Genomic DNA, 20,687 nt, shown 5'->3' on the forward strand with positions numbered 1-20,687 from the left:
TCTTTAAAACTCGGTGTTATCACGCATAAAATGACTCAATAGCAGTCCCTCCCCCATAGGTTTTTAAGAAAATTAAATAAAATGTGTGCATAATGTTTTCAGAACAGTCCCTGACACAAAGCAGGGAGTTGGTGAATGTTAGCTATTTGCAGATGGGGTTTTTCTCACCTTCCACTTCCCAGTGAAGAGTTAATGGGTCATTTATTTTTCTTATTTTTTATTTATGTGTCCAGAGTCACTGGAGGAGGTACCCACAAAAGGGGGAAAGTTGTGTTTTCTGCAATGACTAAAGAAGTATTTTGATTCCTTTGCAGGGATCTCGGAAGCTTCTGGAACTCGTCAGATACCACATTGTCCCATTTACTCAGGTTGGCCCCACTTTCCTGCTCTATTTTTCCCTGCTTTCCACATATCTGACCCCTCTTAAATTCCATTATTACAGTGCTAGAAAATGTGTGGCAATTGTTCTTTATCTGTAGCCCTGAGCATACCATCTTAGCAATGAATAGTGAGCCTGTTATCAGAGAAATCCTCAAAGCCACAAAACTCATGATATCAAAGCTCCCATTATTTATTTCATAGACTTCCAGGCTATTTTTTCCCAGTGAGAACTTTACAAAATCAGGGCTCTATGCATTGCTCAAAAAGTCTCTATTGTTCTCTTTTGCAGCTTGAAGTGGCCACTCTCATTTCGACCCCACACATTAGGAGCATGGCCAACCAGATCATACAGTTCAACACAACCAACAACGTAGGTGAAAATTTTACCGCAGATGTCATGACTCATATGCATTTATGCTCTGCTTATGCTTGTTCACCATGTTATCCTACCTCTATGCTAACTCACAGGCTTACAATCTTTATGATTATTTCATTCACTTGCCATTTCCTTCATTTCATTATTTCAATCCGTTATTAATTTGCTGAGCAGCTACATGTGTGAGACTCTGAACTAGATGCCAAGGATAAAGCAATGAAGAAGACAAGCTTACATTTCAGCAAGGAAAACAGACTTTAAACAAGGAATTAGCAGCCAGTTAATTATTTAATTATAATTGTAAGAAGTGTCATTGTAATTATAATGAGAGCTTACAATAGGAGGAGGCTGTACCAATCTGGGGGTCTAGAGGTCCTCAGTGAGGGAGCAATGTATTAGCCAAGCTTCAATGGATGAGTACAGTAAACTTGGTCAGAGATGAGTAGAAGAGAGTTCCAGGCAGAAGGGAGAACATGTGCAAAGGTCCTGAGGTGGGAGGGAACATGACTTATTCAAGAAACTCCGTGAGGCAGTGTTATTCCAGTACTTCTCTGAGCTAATACAGCCAAAGCCTGACAGCATGCAGATTATGGTTCTTGTTGATTCACTGTTGATGATGATGATGATGATGACGATTCATCTTTTCTGTATCTACCGAGTTGCAACTATGTGCCAGACATCATTCTGGGTCCTATATGTAGCCCACTGAGCAAATAGGGAAAAGTCTCTAGCTGCATGGAACTTTCATTCTAGTGAATAGGATGACAGACAATAAACAAATTAAGTAAGTAAATAAAACACAGCATCTATTAGAAAGTAGTAAGTGCTAAGGCAAACAAACAAGGGGAATATGAAGCAAGGGTGGGGCTGACATTTTACATAAAGTGCCCAAGAAATCCTCATGGAGAAGAAAATATCAGGGCAAAGTCCTGAAGGAAATGAAGGAACAAGCAGCATGAATATCTGGAGGAAGGAACATTCTAGAGACAGGAAACAAAGGCTATTCCTGGATGAGAAACAGCAAGCTCATCATGGCTGGAACTGAGGGGTTGAAGGAGGAGCAGTAGGAGAAGTCAAGGCAGTAGGAGGGAGAAGGAGAAGTGGGGTCAGGTCACACATGGCCGAAGAACTCTTTACTTTAAATGGGATGAGAGACCGTGGGGGATTTCAAGCAGGGCAGATGACATGATCGGATGCATGTTCAGGAAAGGCTAGTCTGGAGCTGATCACAATAACCCAGAGAAGAACGATGGTGACTCAGACCAAGGAGCAGGGGTGTGGGAAGACGTGGATGCATTCTGAAGCTACTTTGAAGGAAGCCTCAAGAGAATTTGCTGATGGATTAGAAGAAGAAGACTCCTGAGCTTCTGACTCGACCCCCCAGAAGGATGCAGTTGCCATTAATACTGCAGGTGGAGCAGATTTGGGGGGAGTGGTGTGGAGGTCAGAATTCTTTGCTAATCTATTCATTTTCTGCTCCCTGCCTACAACATTAGCAAGGGCTTGTCTGGTTTGGTTTTGGTTTTGGTTTGGGGGTGGGGTTTTTTGTGGTTTTGTTTGTTTGTTTTTTGGGTTTTTTTTTTACTGATGTATCCCCAGCACCTAAAGCAGAGCTTAGTACAAGGCCAATAAATGTATCTGAATGAATAGATCCCCAATTCGCCAACAGAGAGGTAAAACAGTTACGCCAGGGTCTCTTAGCAAATACATTATAGAGCTGGAATATGAGCCCAGCCTTTCTCATAGCAACCTTCCACTCAAAAAAAAGTTAAGTGATGTTGAAGGCTCTTTAGAGACGTTGCCACTGCTCAGCTCTGCCTGAGGATTGCTGGTCCTGCAGGACCGAACAAAAGATGTCATTGCTTCTTTCCAGGGACAGATTCTGGCAAATGGTGTAGCAATGGAAGACACTGAAGTCACTGCCAAAAATGGTCGAATCTACACCCTGACTGGAGTTCTTGTTCCTCCCTCCATTGTGCCCATTCTGCCTCACCGATGTGATGAAACCAAGAGAGAGATGAAATTGGTAAGGAAACTAGAAAAATAAAGAGGGGCCCCTAAACAGCCCCACAGAGTAGGCAACATTCTTTCCTCTCACAATTCTCAGGAAGCTGACAAGGAGAATTTCACCACAGGAGACTCATTCCAGAGGGGTTTCCGCCTCCATGAAGAGGCAGGCAGACCCAAGGTCCTATTTCATAAAGTGTGAATGAAGGCTCCACTGGGGAATTTTCCACAATGATCGATGCCTCCCAGCTATTTTGGCTTTTTAGAGCTGCCATAACAAACTACCACAAACTCAGAGGCTTAGAGCAACAGAAATTTATTCTCCCACAATTCTGGCGGCCAGTGGCCTGAAATCAAGGGATTAGCAGGGCCGTGCTCCCTCTGAAGGCTCTGGAAGGGAGATCCTTCCTTGCCTCTTCTGGCTACTGCTGCCTCCCAGTGATCCTTGGCATTGGCTTTCTTCCCTGTGTAGGTCACTGTGTGTCCCCTTCACTTCTTTTAAGGACACCAGTCATTAGATTCAGAGCAGACCCTAAGCTAGTATGACCCCATCTTAACTAACTACATTTGCAAAGACTCAATCAGGAGAACATGAATTTGGTGGGGAACACTATTCAACCCACTTCCCTTGAAGAAGCAGGATCAATCCCTGTCTCTGTCACCTGGGACTACCTTGCTCCAGGCCCATAGCTTTACTCTAAGAAACTTAAAATAGAATTTCTTCTCAGGGAGATGCTCTGGCCTCACCACCATCAACCATCTTTCTGTTTTTCTTTTCAAATACCAAACTTTCTGTTTGCCTAAGAGCTTGGGTACCCTCTAATGGCCTTTCCTGTTTCCATAGCAACTTACTTGGTTCAGCTGCTTCTCTTCAAAGCACCCCAAATTTCAACACTGCTGCACATGTAATCTTTCAGTTCCCATGGAAACCATACCCCCAAAGTTGCAGCAATAATAGGTCTGGGACACTCAATAATACTCTTCAGGACACTTCAATAATGCTTCAATGATTGTTCTCAAAATATCCTTGGAATATGGGCATTGAACAAGGAATAATGGCCTCATTTTATAGGTTTTATTTATTCCCTCTTCTTATCGTGAAGGCTGGAAATAGCTAGTTGGACACCTGGCACAGGATTGTGGCTGGCTCTTCTGATATGTTTTAGGATATTGTGATGGGACTAGTCCTCTGTGCCCTTCATATACCCTCAGGAGGATTTGATTCAACTCTGAGCACCGCCTTTTAAGAGAGGCAGAGAGTCACTCTCACGGCCAGTTTCTGGCAGTGATTTATGCTTGGTTCATTCTCTGAAAAAAGTTTTGGCAGGTGCATCACCTGGCTTGGGCCGGGGTGAAGATCAGAATAGGCCAGCTGAGAATAGTCTCATTTTCTATTGCAAAGGTGAAAGATTTAGGAAAATAGGGCCTCTGCCAGAAAGACTCAACAGGAGTCTAATTATTGACTTCAGAGCTTCCCCACCCCAAGCAGCTGCAACTCAATATGTGACTTTGAGAGGCAACCCAAAGGATTTTGGTTTAATAGGGGAAAGAGCTTGCCAACACCTGCCTTAGGATAGTCTTCTTTTACTATTTTCTCTGGGTTTAAGGCCAAATCTATATGCTCTACATGATTTAGGATGGTTTCGATGAGGTCTATTAAAAGTACAAATGCATTCTCTGTGAAATATTTAGGGCTAGCACAGACTAGGAGAGGCAGGCAGTGTCTAGAAGTCTCGATTTTCACCAGCTTGAACCCATAGCTGCCTTTAGGTATGTATGTTTAGAGGTTTAATTAGTAATTCTCTGTTCTAGTTAGAGCCCCCGCAGGAAACAGAACTTATCCCAACAGTTCAAATGAAGAGACTTTAATGAAGACGCTACTACAGAGAGGTGGGCAGGGCTAAGGAGACAAACCAGTGATGCTGGCGCATCCAAGGAGAAGTAATGGCAGGAAACCATTACCACCCAAGACCAAAGAAGTGAGGAGGGAAGGGACTGGAGGTACCTGAACCCAATGAGGGCTGGAAGGATGGAAGAAGTGATATCTATCAGGAGCTACAGGAATGATATCCAAGCAGAGATGTAGGGAAGAAGTACCTTGATCTTGCCCTCCTCCTACCCACCAGTCTCCTGCTGGCACCTCACATTGGCCAAGACCAATCAGAAGCTGGCAGGAGAGGCTGAGAGACCGTTCTTTGACGTCTACCTGCTGGAGCACAGAGCCCAATAGAGAATGTCAGAGAATTGATCTGGAAAGATTTAGAGGCACACACCCCTCTCCTTCCTCCTGAATTCAGAAGCAATAAAGCAAGAAGCCCAAGGGAGTGAAAGGCAGAGATTCAACATTCAGCTCCACTGGTGGGAAGCTAATTGGAGAACAAGGCCATAAGTGTGCAGCCAGCACTAATGTGTCACTCCTAGCAGGTGGACAACTGTAGTGCCTCCCTGGGGATGGGCGCCTTACATGGCACAGAGTCAATCAGAAGCCTGAGGCCGGTGGACCTACAATCTGACCCTGAAAGCGGGGGTGGAGTGGGCCGCTCTGAACAGGCTGAGCTCCAGGTCCCAATCCCTCTGGCACTGACTTCACTCCTCGCTGGGGAGGAATCAGTGGGGAGTGGAGACAGAGGCCTCGAGTGTTGAACTAGTGGAACCCCCTCCGTAGGAGGGACACATGACACTGGATCGGGTGGTCCCTGCTCCCTCTTCCAGGGGCACCTGTACTGATCCATTGTCTTCCCTTCCAGGGCACCTGTGTGAGCTGTTCCCTGGTGTATTGGAGCAAATGTCCTGCTAATTCTGAGCGCACAGTGAGTGTGACAGCTTCATGAAACCACACAACACCCAAGCAACCCCCACTGGTGGTGTTTCTCATCCTTTCTACCTTTCTTCTTAAAAGATATTAATTCAGGGGCGCCTGGGTGGCTCAGTCAGTGAAGCATCTGACTCTTGGTCTCTGCTCAGGTCGTGATCTCACAGTTTGTGAGTTCGAGCCCCACGTCAGGCTCTGCACTAGCCGTGTGGGGCCTGCTTGAGATTGTCTCTCTTTCCCTCTCTCTCTGCCTCTCCCCTGCTCACTCTTTTTCTCTCTCAAATAAATAAACTGAAAAAGAAAAAAGATATCTATTCCAACTGGGGTAACTTCACACTAGCTCTTAGCCTACTGTATGGGGGAGGGTAGAATCCTTGCTCATTAACCCTAGGTGCATTGCTTAACCTTTACACTAACTTCCTTTGTCTGTAAGTAATAATGATAATAATAATATCAGTAATAGGATTAGCATAGATAAAAACCCAAGTACAATACGTAAATCAAGTGGCTACTCAGTAAAGTTTCATTCCTTCTCTACTTAGCCCTCCTAAGTTTGTGCAGGGGGGGCAAACCTTTACCTTCACCATCTTAAGGTCTCCAGCTGGGCCTGAGAATTAAATTAACATTAGACGGATTAACAAGAGGAAAGTTCACAGCTTTAACATGCTCCTTGGGAGCCCCCTGAGGAAAATGAAGACGCGAAGAAATGGCAAAACCCAAACTTTTATATAGTAGGTTGACTAAAGAGAGGCAATCGTGGAAAAGTCGCAAAAACGTACAGGAAGGCTCGAGGAAGTTCACAGCTATTTTAACAAGGTCCATTGGTGCAGGTTTTTCTTGACCTCAGCTTCCTGTCTCTGGTGACAAGATGTCTCTTGGGTCCTGATGCAGGGAGGGCATCTTTCACAGGACACTTTGATCTCCTGCTTTCAGAAAGAAATGGGGAGGTCAGAAGCCAGAGTGTCCCTTTTCTATCTGCTGTTTTTTAAGTGCCTTGAGTCAAAATAATCCCTATGTCGAAATGGCCTTATTTGGCACATTCTGCCACACCATACTCCTGTTTGCCCTTCCTAAGCATTTTTCTAGATAGAAATACAAAGACTATCAAGAAAATGATATTAGGACCATCAAACCCTTTTCAAGTTTCACTGAATTCTGGACACATCTATTGAGAGTTGGTTCCTAGAGCATAAAGACAAATGAGTTACTGTTTTGTTCTGGTTTTGTTCTTGTGTTGAGAAGCTCTAATCTAACAAGGAAACAGATAGTATATAACAATCCAGAATTCACATGTCAAGGACTCTACTGCTGGCAAAAGCAAAATGCTCCAAGGTAAAATTGATGAGAGAAATTTCTGCCTATAATTTTGTCCTAAAAGAGAGCATATCAACCAGAAGTTTCATTCAACACTAGCATAGATCACTAGGGAAGGACATGAGATCTTTAACACAATCCTACTGAGAAGCACTTGATAAGGCAAAACGTTAAAATTAAATAGGCACAGCTGTTTAGGTATTTATTTTGCTCAGTACAGCCATCACCGCTGAGTCCTGCAGGATGCTGTCAACCAGGGAGTATGGAGAGGGAGGAGAAAAGAGGAAATCATGTTGACTAGCATCAGTAATTGTTGTGTGCCAGACATTGTTCTAAATGCTTTCTATAGCAAACCTACGAGGTAGGTATATTATCATTATATCCATCGTGTAATCTGGGAATGAGGTAAGGAAACACAGAATATCTTGCACAAGGTCACACAGCTAATATGTGGCAAAACCGTGACTCTACATTGCCTCAGCCCAAGTAAGGAAAAGAAGGAGAGGAAGAAGGGGTAATTAGACCATGGGTTAGAACCAGAAAAGCCTCAAAACTGCCCTTTGCAGGCTCCTATGATCTAGACTTGCTTAATTATCCTGAGATCCGACAAGAGGACTGAATATTCCTTCCTCGGTGTCCTCAAAATTCCTTTATATATCTCAGATTTTAGGATTTTATAGTCCGTGAAATTCTCAGTGCTACCTTCTTAAGCTTCAGCATCAACGTTTCTCTAACATAAACTTTGAGCCAGGGACAAAATGCTTACGATAAAACCTGGGATCAGCATTATCGTCCCATTTCACAGATGAGGCAGCTGAGGCCCACAGAGACTACGTGACTTGCCTCTGCTATCCTAAAGCTAGTACATGGTAAGACCCATTCTCGGGACATTTTAGAAAAAAAAGATTTACCTGTCTGGGCCTCAGTTCCCTCATCTACAAAGAGGGATGAAAAATATCCACATGGAGTTAAAGATAGATGACCTCATATATGCAATGTGTCTGCCCTTAGTAAGTTCTCGCTGAAATGGGAGCTCTAGATAATTATGATTAGGCACCAGGGGTTACAGAGTGAAAAGCTGCATTTAAACCTGCCCCCCTACCCATACACACCACTCCTGATTGTAGATCTTTCTACAAATTAGAGACAGACTCTGTACTGCCTCCAAAATTTCTATATAGCAGGAGCTTAGGGATGGCTATTGATTGGAAGGGGAGGCTAAGCCACATCCTGGATGAACAGGAAAGTGTTCCCTGATTGATTGGCAATGTCTGCCATGGCATGAGAGGAGATGTAAAGATAAATGTGCCCTTATTTGTGCAAATCCCACCTGTATTCTACCAAGAAGGTAACCAAGGCCTAAAGAAGGTGACTGAGCTCTGGCTGGGAGCCATGTGGGCTGGTGTGCTCTGGGGCACTTCCCTGACATCGACAGTAAATGGAAGTAGGATGTCCAGTATATGCAGAAGCTGACCAACCCCCAGAGGACCTCAAAACACAGACTCAGTGCATTTTTCCCATTGGCTTTCTTCCAGACACTCTTCACACACAGATGTGTCTACACTGGCAGAATAAGGAGCCTGAAGAGCGGCTGTGCCAGATACTGTAACGCCACTGTGAAGGTGAGGCCAGCAGCAAAGGGCAGCTCCAGGGCGATGCTCTTGGGCCTCAGGGTCTGCGGGCTCACAGGTTGCTGGTGGGGCCTTGGCAATGTCTTCCTACAGGGGGATGGAAGGGCGGACTCTACATGGCATCTGGGTCACCCCCCTCCCTGCATCCCTCTCTCCTGTGGCTCCCTATTGCTCTTAACACAGAGCCTACACTCCTGATGCTCCCGCACGGCCCAGCCTCTGCCAGGGCTCCGACCGTCTCTTACCCTCACTCCCACATCAGAACGTGCACGCTTTCCCCTCCCTCCCTCGGAGAGCTCTTCCAGGATTGTCTTGGAACTGGTTCATCTTTCAAGTGTTTAACTCACCCCCTGTCACCACCCAATGCACAGTGGCCCCCCAGTCTCCCCTGACCTTTGTCCCCACCTGCCACCATTTCACTACAGTATTTTGTCTTCCCAGCAATTACAGATCTTGGAAACTTACTTTCTTTCTTTCTTTCTTTCTTTCTTTCTTTCTTTCTTTCTTTCTTTCTTTCTTCCTTCCTTCCTTCCTTCCTTCCTTCCTTCCTTCCCTCCTTCCTTCCTTCCTTCCTTCCTTCCTTCCTCCCTCCCTCCCTCCCTTTCTTCCTTCCTTCCTTCCTTCCTTCCTTCCTTCCTTCCTTCCTTTTTTCCTTCCTTTCTTCCTTCCTTTCTTCCTTCCTCCCTCCCTCCCTCCCTTTCTTCCTTCCTTCCTTCCTTCCTTCCTTCCTTCCTTCCTTCCTTTTTTCCTTCCTTTCTTCCTTCCTTTCTTCCTTCCTTCCTTCCTTCCTTTCTTTCTTTCTTCCTTCCTTCCTTCCTTCCTTTCTTTCTTCCTTCCTTTCTTCCTTCCTTTCTTCCTTTCTTTCTTTCTTTCTTCCTTTCTTCCTTCCTTCCTTCCTTTCTTCCTTCCTTCCTTTCTTCCTTCCTTTCTTTCTTCCTTCCTTCCTTCCTTACTTTCTTTCTTTCCTTCTTCCTTCCTTCCTTCCTTCCTTCCTTTCTTCCTTCCTTCCTTTCTTCCTTCCTTCCTTTCTTTCTTTCTTTCTTCCTTCCTTCCTTTCTTCCTTTCTTCCTTCCTTCCTTCCTTCCTTTCTTTCTTCCTTCCTTCCTTCCTTCCTTCCTTCCTTCCTCTTTCTTTCTTCCTTCCTTCCTTCCTTCCTTCCTTCCTTCCTTCCTTCCTTCCTTCCTTTCTTTCTTCCTTCCTTCCTTCCTTCCTTCCTTCCTTCCTTTCTTTCTTTCTTTCTTTTTTTTAATTCGTGGTCTCTTCCTGGACTTGATAGACCATGGGCTGCATGAGCACAAGCCTTCATATCTCGTTCTCACGGTGCCAGAGCCGGGTTGGCACGCAGTCGGCCTTAGTACATGTGTGGCGAGCAGATGGCTATGCACCAGCCTTGCTGTCATCTGCAAGAGAGAAAGTCGGGCTCACACAGGGTTGATTATAATAATGGAAATTAAAATATACTTCCTTTGAGGAACTGGCACTCTGCTTGCGGTTTCAAAAAGCAACATGCGTTTTGTTTCTCAGATACCAAAGTGCTGCAAAGGCTTCTACGGGCCGGACTGCAACCAGTGCCCAGGAGGCTTCTCGAATCCGTGCTCTGGGAATGGCCAGGTGATGAAAACTTTGTCATGAATGCTGAGGTTGACCTGTCCTAAGTCAAGTGGAAAAATAAGTTTTAAAATCACTAAACCAAGAAGTGTTACAGTGTCAACCACTACTCCCAGGAAGTACAAGAAATAGATCAGTTGCTAAAAGAACAGAAGGTTCTGCAGCAGAAGGAATCTGGGGACAGAGGGCAACAGGGGTGGGGAGTGGGGAGTCTGGTGGTGTTCCAGTGTCTGTTTTCCTGCTGCTGACCACTTGACCTTGGCTAGCTCAACGAGGCTCCCTCTGACCCCACTTTCCTCTTATGGGAGGTAGCAGGGTACCCTGCATTGACCTCCAAGATTCCTTCCAAAACTAAGATTCTGTGATAATTTAAACAAACAAAAAAAAGCACTGCCCAGTGATTGCTTTTTTTTTTTAAGTTTATTTATTTATTTTGAGAGACAGACAGACACAGAGTGCTAGCGGGGGAGGGGCAGAGAGAGGAGAGAGAATCTTAAGCAGTCTCTGCATCATCAGTGCAGAGCCCGATGTGGGGCTCAAACTCACGAACCATGAGATCATGATCTGAGAGGCAAGATCAAGAGTCAGACGCTTAATTGACTGCGCCACCCAGGAGCCCCTGGGTGATTGCCTTTTTCAACCCACCTCCACAACCTAGTAAAATGTAAAGGCCCAAATTTAACTCACCTAGTTTGGAGGCTAAACAAACAAAGGTAAAACAAGCTACGGTTCACATGGGAAATTACAGATCTACACATTTAAGAAACCCAGATCTGAAATATGCCCCTTTTGAGGGGAAGGAAAAACCGCACTCATGAGCGGGTTGAGGTGAGGTGAGGAGAACAGGGCAGAGCGGGTACTAATCAGCTACTGCAGCTGACGGCGGGAGGCACGGGGGCCCGACCGGGATGCTCGGCGAGTGCTGCAAAGCCAACCTGGAAAAGGCTGAAAAGGCAAAAAGTTTTACGCTGCAGGGGGAGACACTGCTGTCTGAAGTCATAAAGCAGAGCAATGGAGACAACGGCCAGCTTTCTTGCTGAAGGTCGGTGGCTTGTCACACCATCCCTCAAGCATTGTTTGCAGGTTCCCAGTGTGCCACCGTGACCCCCTTCCTCCCTGAATGGCTTCCCTTAACGTTCGAGATCCCAGCTCAGGAGCCCAAGCCTGTCACTGTTTTAGCATCCTACCTGATACCAATACAACTCTGCTTTCTACAAGGAGTCCCAAAGAGATGGAATCTGCACTCAAAAGAGTCAGGCCATGGCACGATGGCATCTGGGACTCCTTCACGGGTGAGCGTTGTCCTAACGCCTTTGGGGCCTCCTTTGCTCGCAGTGCGCAGATGGCCTCGACGGCAACGGGACGTGCATTTGCCAGGATGGCTTCCAAGGCTCCCAGTGCCAGTTCTGCTCAGACCCCAATAAATATGGACCCCGGTGTGACAAAAGTAAGTGGCACTTCCCAGGCTTCCTCCTGCTCCTCGGCCGGGATCCCTGCTGCACTGCAGCAAAGCAATAGTGCAAACACGCCCCCTTGGCTAGGCATTAAACAAAAATGCAGTTGCATAATCTTGAAAACATGCATCATGCTTTTTAAAATTGCATCATGTATATATTTAAGAGGAGAGATACATAGATCTACCAAAATAAATATCGATGTATGTTTCTTCACTAAGATTAGAACTTGAAAGAACAAAATGATTAGATCAGAGTTGCTGTGGAATCAAGCCGACCAAAGTTAAATCCCCACGCTGCAACTGACAGGTTGTGTGACCTTAGAAAAAGTCTCTCATCGAGCCTCAATTTCCCCATTTATAAAATGAAGTTTGGTACCCACATCATGGGTTTTTGATGAAATCAGATCATAATTTAAGGCTTTAGTACAGAGCTTGCACCAGCAAGAAATCCGTAGATGGAGCTGTTACTACTCTCACTACTAACTCATCCATTTGTTACAAAGAACACAGCCCTTCCCCTCTCTTACCTTGTCTGATCTTCATAGCCACCTTTGAAGATGGCCAGGACATTAGAGCACAGCAGGGGCACGGCTGCCGATCTTAATCCACTGTTCTTTGTGCCAAATAAGGTTTCTCGGGGGAAAAAAATAAAGTTTTATTACAAAGCCTACTAACGCTGGCATTTTTATGAGGCCAGTGGGGCAGGATGCCGAGGTCAGGGAAGGCTTGGTGGGGGCTGCCTATACCAACGCCTCTCGTCCTGCTCTGTGGCTGCCTGCCATCCCCGGTGGGAGAGCCTCCCCTTCCTTCTGACCCCCTGTCCCTTGCCAATTAAGCCCTGGCTGGTTTAAAAGTTTATGAAAAGTCTTTTGTTTTAAATCCAGCCATGCTTTTCCAGCCCTCTCACTCTGGCTCTCTTCCCTGTCCTGGATATTGGCTCCAAGCACCCACAGGAATCCCTCTCCCATCGCCCTCCTGGGGCAGAACCACAGATGCCTTCCTTTCTGATCATATCCAAATCCCCAAATCCTTGCCACTGAAGTTTGAGAAACTTCCCCTCCTTCCTCTCTCTCCCACATGCATTGGAGCCTGAGTCTGAAGCCCACATTGCAATTTTTAAACACCTGTAATCAAAAGCAAAGTAAACAGCTCAAGTGGAAACTGGTAACAGGCATGTGGAACACCAGCTACCACACTGACCTACTGTGTTGGCACTTGGGCACGAACAGAAATGAAATTTGAAGACCTAAGTTCGAGTCCCTGTTTGAAAACTTAGCAGCAAGTTAAGCAATTTGCTTCGCCTCCCTGGGCCTCCGTTTCCTCACCTGGAAATGAGGATGATGAAAGCACTCACCTTCAGAGGCTGGTGACTGTTCATGAGATAGTGCAGTTCAAGTCTGGCCCAGTGCCTAGGACGAGGTCAGTGCACAGATACTATCAGTTATCCTGGTTTGCTGTGCTAGAGAGTGAGGAGCACGTGTCAGCTGCACATCAGAGGCCATGCTGGCATGAGAAACCCCTTCTACGGATTCCAGAAAGGTCAGAAATTTCCAAACTAAGCTCTCTAACCACGAAGTAAATGAAGACCGAGTTCCTTGGCCTCTTTCACACACACACACACACACACACACACACACACACACACACATACACACACACACACACGCAAAGCATTTCTGAGACTGTGTTATTCCCCTCCTTGATGGGACAGCCAAGCTCCCTGTCTCAGGCACACTGAGAGACACTTGACAAGCTAAGAAATAGCCCCAGAGCCTTCCCCAGCCAGGCTCAGCCCCACGTTCTTCTCTTCTCTGTAGGCATGGGGCGGTGAGGGGACGTGGTCTCTCTCCTCCATACCTCATGTGTCCAATTGCTACACTCGTTCCCCCAACCCCTCAATGTCCCTCTTCCTTCCCTTCCAGAATGTCTGTGCATTTACGGAACGTGCAATAACAGGATCGACAGTGACGGGGCCTGCCTGGCTGGCACATGCAGAGAAGGCTCCACAGGAACATTCTGCCACAAGCAGACCTCCACCTGCGGGCCCTACGTACAGTCCTGTCATATCCACGCCACCTGTGAATACAGCAATGGGACGGCAAGGTAGGCACCACCCTTAACAGCCCACAGCCACTGTGCTCCCTGTAGATAGACCCCACCCATAACTACACTCTTTGCAAACAAAGCCCTGCTTTCTCTGGCTGCCAGTGTGGCTTTTGTGGAGAAAACCTCAGACTGAGCTGGGTTCAAATTGCAGCACCCCCTGCTTTGAGACTTACCAGCTGTGTGACCGTGGGTAAGTCGCTTAACCTCTCTGAGTCTCACTTTCTTCATCAGTACAGTAAGGATGATGTTGCCTACGTAGCAGGGCACTGGAGATTATAAAAACTGAATGTAAAAGCACCCAGCACCAGGGCTAGCACATCACAGGTGTTCAGTCATGGAAACTATGATTATTATCACCACTTATGCAAAGAAATGAACATTTGTCCACCACTTTCCAACCCTTTAAAAATGCCTTTACTGGGGCACGTGGGTGGCACAGTCAGGTAAGTGTCCAACTCTCCAGCTCAGCTCAGGTCATGATCTCACAGTTGGAGCCCCACAGCAGGCTCTGCGCTAATTGCACAGAAACTGCTTGGGATTCTGTCTCTCCCTCTCTCTGCCCCTCCCCAGCTTGTGTGCACGCTCGCTCTCTCTCTCTCTCTCTCTCTCTCTCTCTCTCTCAAAATACATAAATAAACTTTAAAAATAAAAAAAATAAATAAGAATGCTTTTACTTCCTAAAGCCATTAATAATGACTCCCCTGTTAAAGGCATCTTATAGGAAATTGGCTCTTGGTCATTAGATCATGCAGTGGGCTTAGAGATGTGGGAGGGGCAATGTCAGAGGAGATTTCCCTCTCCAGGAAAATCTGCTTCAAAGTCAGTGACCACCCAAGAAATATCCTGGGAGATGTAGAGAATGTCTAGTATTCTTGGTCTTATTTTTAAAGCATTTTTCTTAATTTGCAATTGCGTAGTTACTTACTTACCTGCTTATGATCTGTCTCCCCCACTAGACCGTGGGCAGCGTGGGCCCAGAGACTGTGTCTTCTCCTCCACGGTGGTCCGATAGAAATGCATCTGCCTTGAGAGTTAGGATCTACATCCATGCATAAGCCAAAAATCACAAGTTATCAAAACTGTCCTTAAAACCTCTGAAATCACCCACAAAGGGCTATCAACATGGGTCTGCAGCAGTACTATATAAACCTAGGTAAATCAAACAGTGTTGGAACCCATCAGTCTGGTTTTTTCATACGGGTACCAGACTAAGTATTTTTTTTCCTCCAGGAGGCTTGATACATGAAAAACAATTCTATTTAAATTTTTGTGAAGCACATATGATTGAATTTGCCACAGTGACATGGGATAGGATGAAGCCACAGGCGACCCAGCACCTCTCAGAAGGGTCTCAATAAATTATTAGTGTAATGAAAAAATGAATGAAGGCGTGTTTGATAGTTACAGTATCATGATGGGACATTTTGAAATGCGTGTCTGAAAGAAAGGGTGATGGGTCAGTAAACTATGTCCTCTCACGGAATCAGATGCCTGAGAGTGTCTTGCTCCAAAAAAAGAAAATCTGAGGGACCAGAGAGGGGAGAGAGGAGAGGTCTCATCTGACCGTCATTTTCAAGTATGCTAAAAACTATTGCATAGAAGGGACGGGAGTTATTCTCTGCAGAACCACAGATGCTAAGCTAGAGGCAGATTCCAGCCCTGTGGAAGCAGGAAAGCTGCCAGACGCGGGGCCTCACGAGAAGCAAGCGTGTACAGGTGCCCTGCTAAAGGCTCCACGTGCTGATCTCATCTCCACAGCTCTGGGAGCGAGATCTTAGACTCTCATTCCCGAGGAGGAAACAGTCTCCCAGAGGTTAAGGGACTCGTCCAGGGTCACACGACTGCTATGAAATGGGGCCTGGCTTCCCAGGTCTGACTGCAGACGCCCCGAAGTGCCCGTGACCACCTGACTACACTGGCTCCCTCCACGAGGGCAAACTGTCAAGTGCCTGGCCAGGAACCGGTTCAGCCCTGGCTGGCCGGCTTTCTCCTGGGCAGTGACTGCTTCCACGTCTGGGGCTGAATTTGTGCACTCACTCTTCTTTCGCAGCTGTGTTTGCAAAGCAGGATACGAAGGGGACGGAAGCCTCTGTTCAGAGACGGACCCTTGCGCAGGATTCACCCCGGGAGGCTGCAGCCACAATGTGAGTGTTGGTCTTCATTTCCAAGCGGCCTGGTGTTTTAGGAAATCCTGACGGAAGGCCTTACCAAAAAGAGCGGTGTCTGATGGCTTTTCGTGTTAGCAGATTTGCTGGATTCCTGAAGCTTTGAAGATGGTGCTGGTGATTTCTGTGAGCTTCCATTCCTAAATCCACATGTGCAAGGGGTGTCCCAGGACCACAGGAGCGCGGGTCTTTGGGCTCTTAAAAGCACAGCCTGAGGATCAGATATTGGAGATTATTAGTACTAAACTACTGATTCAAATATTACAGCTTACAAGAGACGAGTGCACCTGATCTCATTTGCTCTTCCCTCCCCGCCAGCCCAACGGGGCAGATGTTCTTATCCCCATTATACTGATGAAGAAACTGAGGTTTGGGGACAATAATAGAAACTAAATTCTATTATTGGATATAGCCCAGAGGTATAGCCCAAGCCCACCGCTGCCTTCAGAACACCTTTTGATTACCACCACCAGGCCGGAGTCACCTCCATTCCTTACCCACAGTTTAGAACCTCTCTGGCCCACCCACCAAGTATTCATGGCCCACCCACAGCCACAGTGACTTGAGGTGGATCAGATCGCGTTTCTCCCGTGCTGAAACCCCTTCAGTAACTTCTCTTGGCTCTGAGGGTGAAATTCAATGTTAATGCCTTGCCCCACCCCCACCAGATGCCCCTTGGGCTAGTCCCGCCCACTCAACAACATACCTAGCACCTTTCTCCTCTCGTGCTGCCTTTCAGCATCCTAAGGTGGTCATCCCGACAGGTCTGGACTTGGTACCATGGTTAGGAGCTTGGTCTTCAGCATTATAGAGGACCTGGGTTTGTGAAGTTTTGTAGCTGTGTGACCAGAGGCAAGTTACTTACCTCCTCTAAGCCTACTTTCCTTACCTATAACACAGAGACAATAACAGTACCTTCCTCAAGATGATGGCTTATACCAGCCAAACACTAACAACAGTCCCTACCTCAATAAATGACAGCGATGTTCATGGTGATGGTCATTGGCTGGCCAACAACAAGCAATTCTGTTCCTTAAATCATCTCACCTTTTCTGTGGATCTCAGTGCAAATGTGCATATAGGATACAGTGCATACAGAAATAATTGTTTCTATTGCATTCCATGCAAACATGCGTTTCTAGAATGTACCTCCTTTTTTGGCTTTTGGGATCATGTGGCTCTGAGGTTTCAGAGATTTTGCTTCTTTTCCTCCTGCAGGCAGAATGCATCAAAACCGGCCCGGGGACCCACACATGCGTGTGCCAGCAGGGATGGACCGGCGACGGCAGAGACTGCTCCGAGATCAACAACTGCCTGTTGCCCGGCACTGGTGGCTGCCACGTCAATGCAACCTGTTTGTATGTGGGCCCCGGGCAGGTAGGTGCCACGTACTAGAGAGCCTAGAGGAGCAGGACTCCTGCAGTGACTTCTCCCCGCTAGACACAGAAGCACTTTGGCTGGAACTTACTGCAGCTTTCTAATCCTTTGTAGTAGGGGAGAATGGGTTAATGGTCACAACAAACCTATGACATGGGTACTTTTTTTTTTTTTTTTAAGATTCTGTACATAAGTGAGATCATATGGTATTTGTCTTTCTCTGTCTGATTTACTTCACTTAGCACAATGCCCTTGAGGTCCATCTATGTTGCTGTAAATGGTAAGATCTCATTCTTTTTTATGGCTGAGTAATATTTATATATAGATATAGATATAGATATAGATATAGATATAGATATAGATAGATATCTCACATCTTCTTTTTCCATTTATCAATGGATACTTGAGTTGCTTCCATATCTTGGCTTTTATAAATAATGCTGCCATGAACATGAGACTGCAGATATCTTTTCAAATTTGGATAAATATTCAGAAATGAAATTGCTTGAAGGTATAGTAGCTCTAGTGTTCATATTTTGAGGAACCACCATACTGTTTTCCATAGTGGCTGCACCAGTTTACATTCCCACCAAGAGTGCATGGGTTCCCCTTTCTCCACATCCTCGCCAACACTTGTTATCTCTTGTCTCTTTGGTGATAGGCCTTCTAACGGGTGTGAGGTGACATCTCATTGTGGTTTTGATTTGCATTTCCCTGATGACTAGTGATATTGGGCATCTTTTCGTGTGCCTGCTGGCCATCTGAGTATCTTCTTTGGAAAAATGTCTATCCAGCTCTTCTGCCCATTTTTAAATAAAATTGTTTACTGTTTTGTTACTGCATTGTATGAGTTCTTGGTATATTTTGGATATTAACCACTTATTAGATACATAATTTGCAAATACCTTTTCCCATTTAGTAGATTGTGATTTCATTTTATTGATGGGCTCCTTTGCTATGCAGAAGCTTTTTAGTTTGATGTAGTCCCACTTGCATATTTTTGCTTTTGTTGTAACATAGGTACCGGCGTTATTCCATCTTACAAAAGAGGAAATTGAGGCACAGAGATGCTAAATAATTTGCTCACATGACATAGAAAATAAATCATGGTGCAAGATTCACACCCAGACTCCAGAGCCCCACTACTAGTCACCACCTGACCATACAAGTTTCAGTAGAACTCTACAATCCGTCAATCACTCTCACTTAACCTCATGTAAGGGAGACTGAAGCAGAGAAAGCTACTGCTTAGGACCAGTCAGCTCTGGAGAGGTGATGACTGTACTGTGATTATAGCCATGGAAAGTCCTATTCCTTGGAAGAGCTCGCCGCTGTCTTACATCTCACCAAGCATTTGGCAAGCAATTGCATTCATTTTGACTCACCTGAATTGCCAGATTACATCTGAGAAAGAAAAAAAAATGTCTTGGTATCTTTATCAGTTTGCTAAGGATGCCGTGACAAAGTATCTCTAGGTGGGTGGCATAGAACAACAAAAAGGTACTGTCTCACAGTTCTGGAGACTAGAGGTCCAAGGTCAAGCTGTGGGCAGGCAGGTTTGGTTCCTTCAAAGGTCTGTGAAGAAGAATCTGTTCTGTGCGTCTCTCCTAGCTCTGGCTAGTTTGCTGGCCATCTTTGCATTCCTTGGCTTATATGTGCATCATCCTGACCTCTGCCTTCGTCTTCACATGCGTTCTCCCTGTGTGCCTGTCTGTGTCCAAATCCCACCTTTTTATGAGGACACCAGTCTAATTGGATTAGGACCTACCCACATCCAGTGTGACCTCATCTTAACTAACTGTATAATAACAATCCTATTTCCAGGTAAGGTTACATTCTGGGGTACTGGGGTCAAGATTTTAACGTATGAATTGGGGATGGTGAGGAATACCCAGCTCCACCCATATTAGTATCTATCCCCTCTCTACTCCTTCTTTCTGTGGACAAATTTTAAAGGCATCCTGATGTGGGAAATGGAGGAAGAGAAAGGTCTTTTTATACTGCCATGTAAGAAATAAAATAGACCATATTTAGGATGCCCACAGTAGTTACTAGTTGGCTTGAAAACAGATATTCCAAGTAGGCACAAATCCTAATTACCATGAATATTTATTTTAAAAGACAAACCATGGGGCATCTGGGTAACTCAGTCGGTTAAGCGTCCAACTCTTGATCTCAGCTCAGGTCATGATCTCACAGTTTGTGAGTTTGAGCTCCGCGTCCAGCTCTCTGCTGTCAGCACAGAGCCTGCTTCCGATCCTCTGTACCCCTCCCTTTTCTGCCCCTTCCCCATTGGTTCTCTCTCTTTCTCTCTCTCTCAAAATAAATTTTAAAAACTTTAAAATAAATAAACAAATAAAAAGAGAAACCATATTTGGCTTAATATGTCAGGGTAGGGGTGCGAGAAGGTGCTACCCCAATACTAAGTGGAGGAGATTAAACACCCACGTTTACAAAGTCTTGCCTTATCACGTAAAGACGTATTTAGGTGCTACTGTCCACATATACTTGCATCTAAGTTACACATATTTACCTTATAGTGCACACATAGCAAATAATAGTTATATTGTTAAAGATAAGAATTCATAAATAGAAATTCTATTCATTTCTTCCCACAACTTAATGGGCTGTCTTATATCACGTATGGCCCTTCTGGGATGATGAATTTAAAAAGGAAGTAGCAAGAAACAATCAGACTGGGAAATGTAACGTAGAATGTGGAGACCAGCCGCTCTGGAATTGGAAGTGTAACAAATGAAAGACATTCATTCTGTTTTCTCAGAGGGCCAAGCAGCTACGATTTCCGTGGTTCAGTTTTCAGGCCACATGATGGCAAGGCATGAAAGGCAGTTGTTTTCACATCTCCCCTTTGTTCTTGGAATTACAGAATGAGTGTGAATGCAAGGAAGGATTTCGAGGCAATGGGATTGATTGCGAAGAAATCACTTCGTGCTTGGAACAAACTGGGAAATGTCATCCACTGGTGAGTTACTTCATTTTCTTTAGCCTTACCTTAACAAGAAAAAAAGCTGGGGCTCCTGGATGGTTCAGTCGGTTAAGCATCTGACTTTGGCTCAGGTCATGATCTCGCAGTTCGTGGACTTGAGCCCGTGTCGGGCTCTGCGCTAACAGCTCGGTGCCTGGAGCCTGCTTCGGATTCTGTGTCTCCCTCTCTCTCTGCCCTTCCCCTGCTCACGCTCTGTTCCTCTCTCTCTCTCTCTCTCAAAAATAAATAAATTTTTTTTTTAAGTTTAAAAAGAAAATAAGTTACCTGAGAAAGAAAGAAAGCTAGATTACTTCTTATTTGGACCTACTAATGAACAAAATCTTTTCTCCCCCTGAAGAGAGTCCCCAAGCAAAATGAGAGTAGTTCTTACAAATTTCGCCCCAACCCAAGCGTTGGAAGAACCACCATGTAACACAGGGTCCCCAGTGAAATCAGAATTTGAAATAA

At 45.5% G+C, this 20,687-nt stretch overlaps 1 protein-coding gene across 1 annotated transcript in view; it reads left to right on the forward strand.

The window, feature by feature from the left end:
• The window catches only part of STAB2 (stabilin 2), a 165,129-nt gene that overhangs the window by 64,792 nt on the left and 79,650 nt on the right, over positions 1 to 20,687 (forward strand). Inside the window, exons 16-26 of the mRNA XM_015068803.3 lie at positions 315 to 368; positions 671 to 751; positions 2,631 to 2,783; positions 5,512 to 5,574; positions 8,426 to 8,512; positions 10,046 to 10,132; positions 11,465 to 11,576; positions 13,508 to 13,688; positions 15,742 to 15,835; positions 17,075 to 17,233; positions 20,121 to 20,216. Of these exons, the coding sequence (XP_014924289.2) occupies positions 315 to 368; positions 671 to 751; positions 2,631 to 2,783; positions 5,512 to 5,574; positions 8,426 to 8,512; positions 10,046 to 10,132; positions 11,465 to 11,576; positions 13,508 to 13,688; positions 15,742 to 15,835; positions 17,075 to 17,233; positions 20,121 to 20,216 (1,167 nt within the window). The remainder of the gene's footprint in view (positions 1 to 314; positions 369 to 670; positions 752 to 2,630; positions 2,784 to 5,511; positions 5,575 to 8,425; positions 8,513 to 10,045; positions 10,133 to 11,464; positions 11,577 to 13,507; positions 13,689 to 15,741; positions 15,836 to 17,074; positions 17,234 to 20,120; positions 20,217 to 20,687) is intronic.

Source organism: Acinonyx jubatus, chromosome B4, assembly GCF_027475565.1.
Source record: "Acinonyx jubatus isolate Ajub_Pintada_27869175 chromosome B4, VMU_Ajub_asm_v1.0, whole genome shotgun sequence".
Taxonomy (NCBI): domain Eukaryota; kingdom Metazoa; phylum Chordata; class Mammalia; order Carnivora; family Felidae; genus Acinonyx; species Acinonyx jubatus.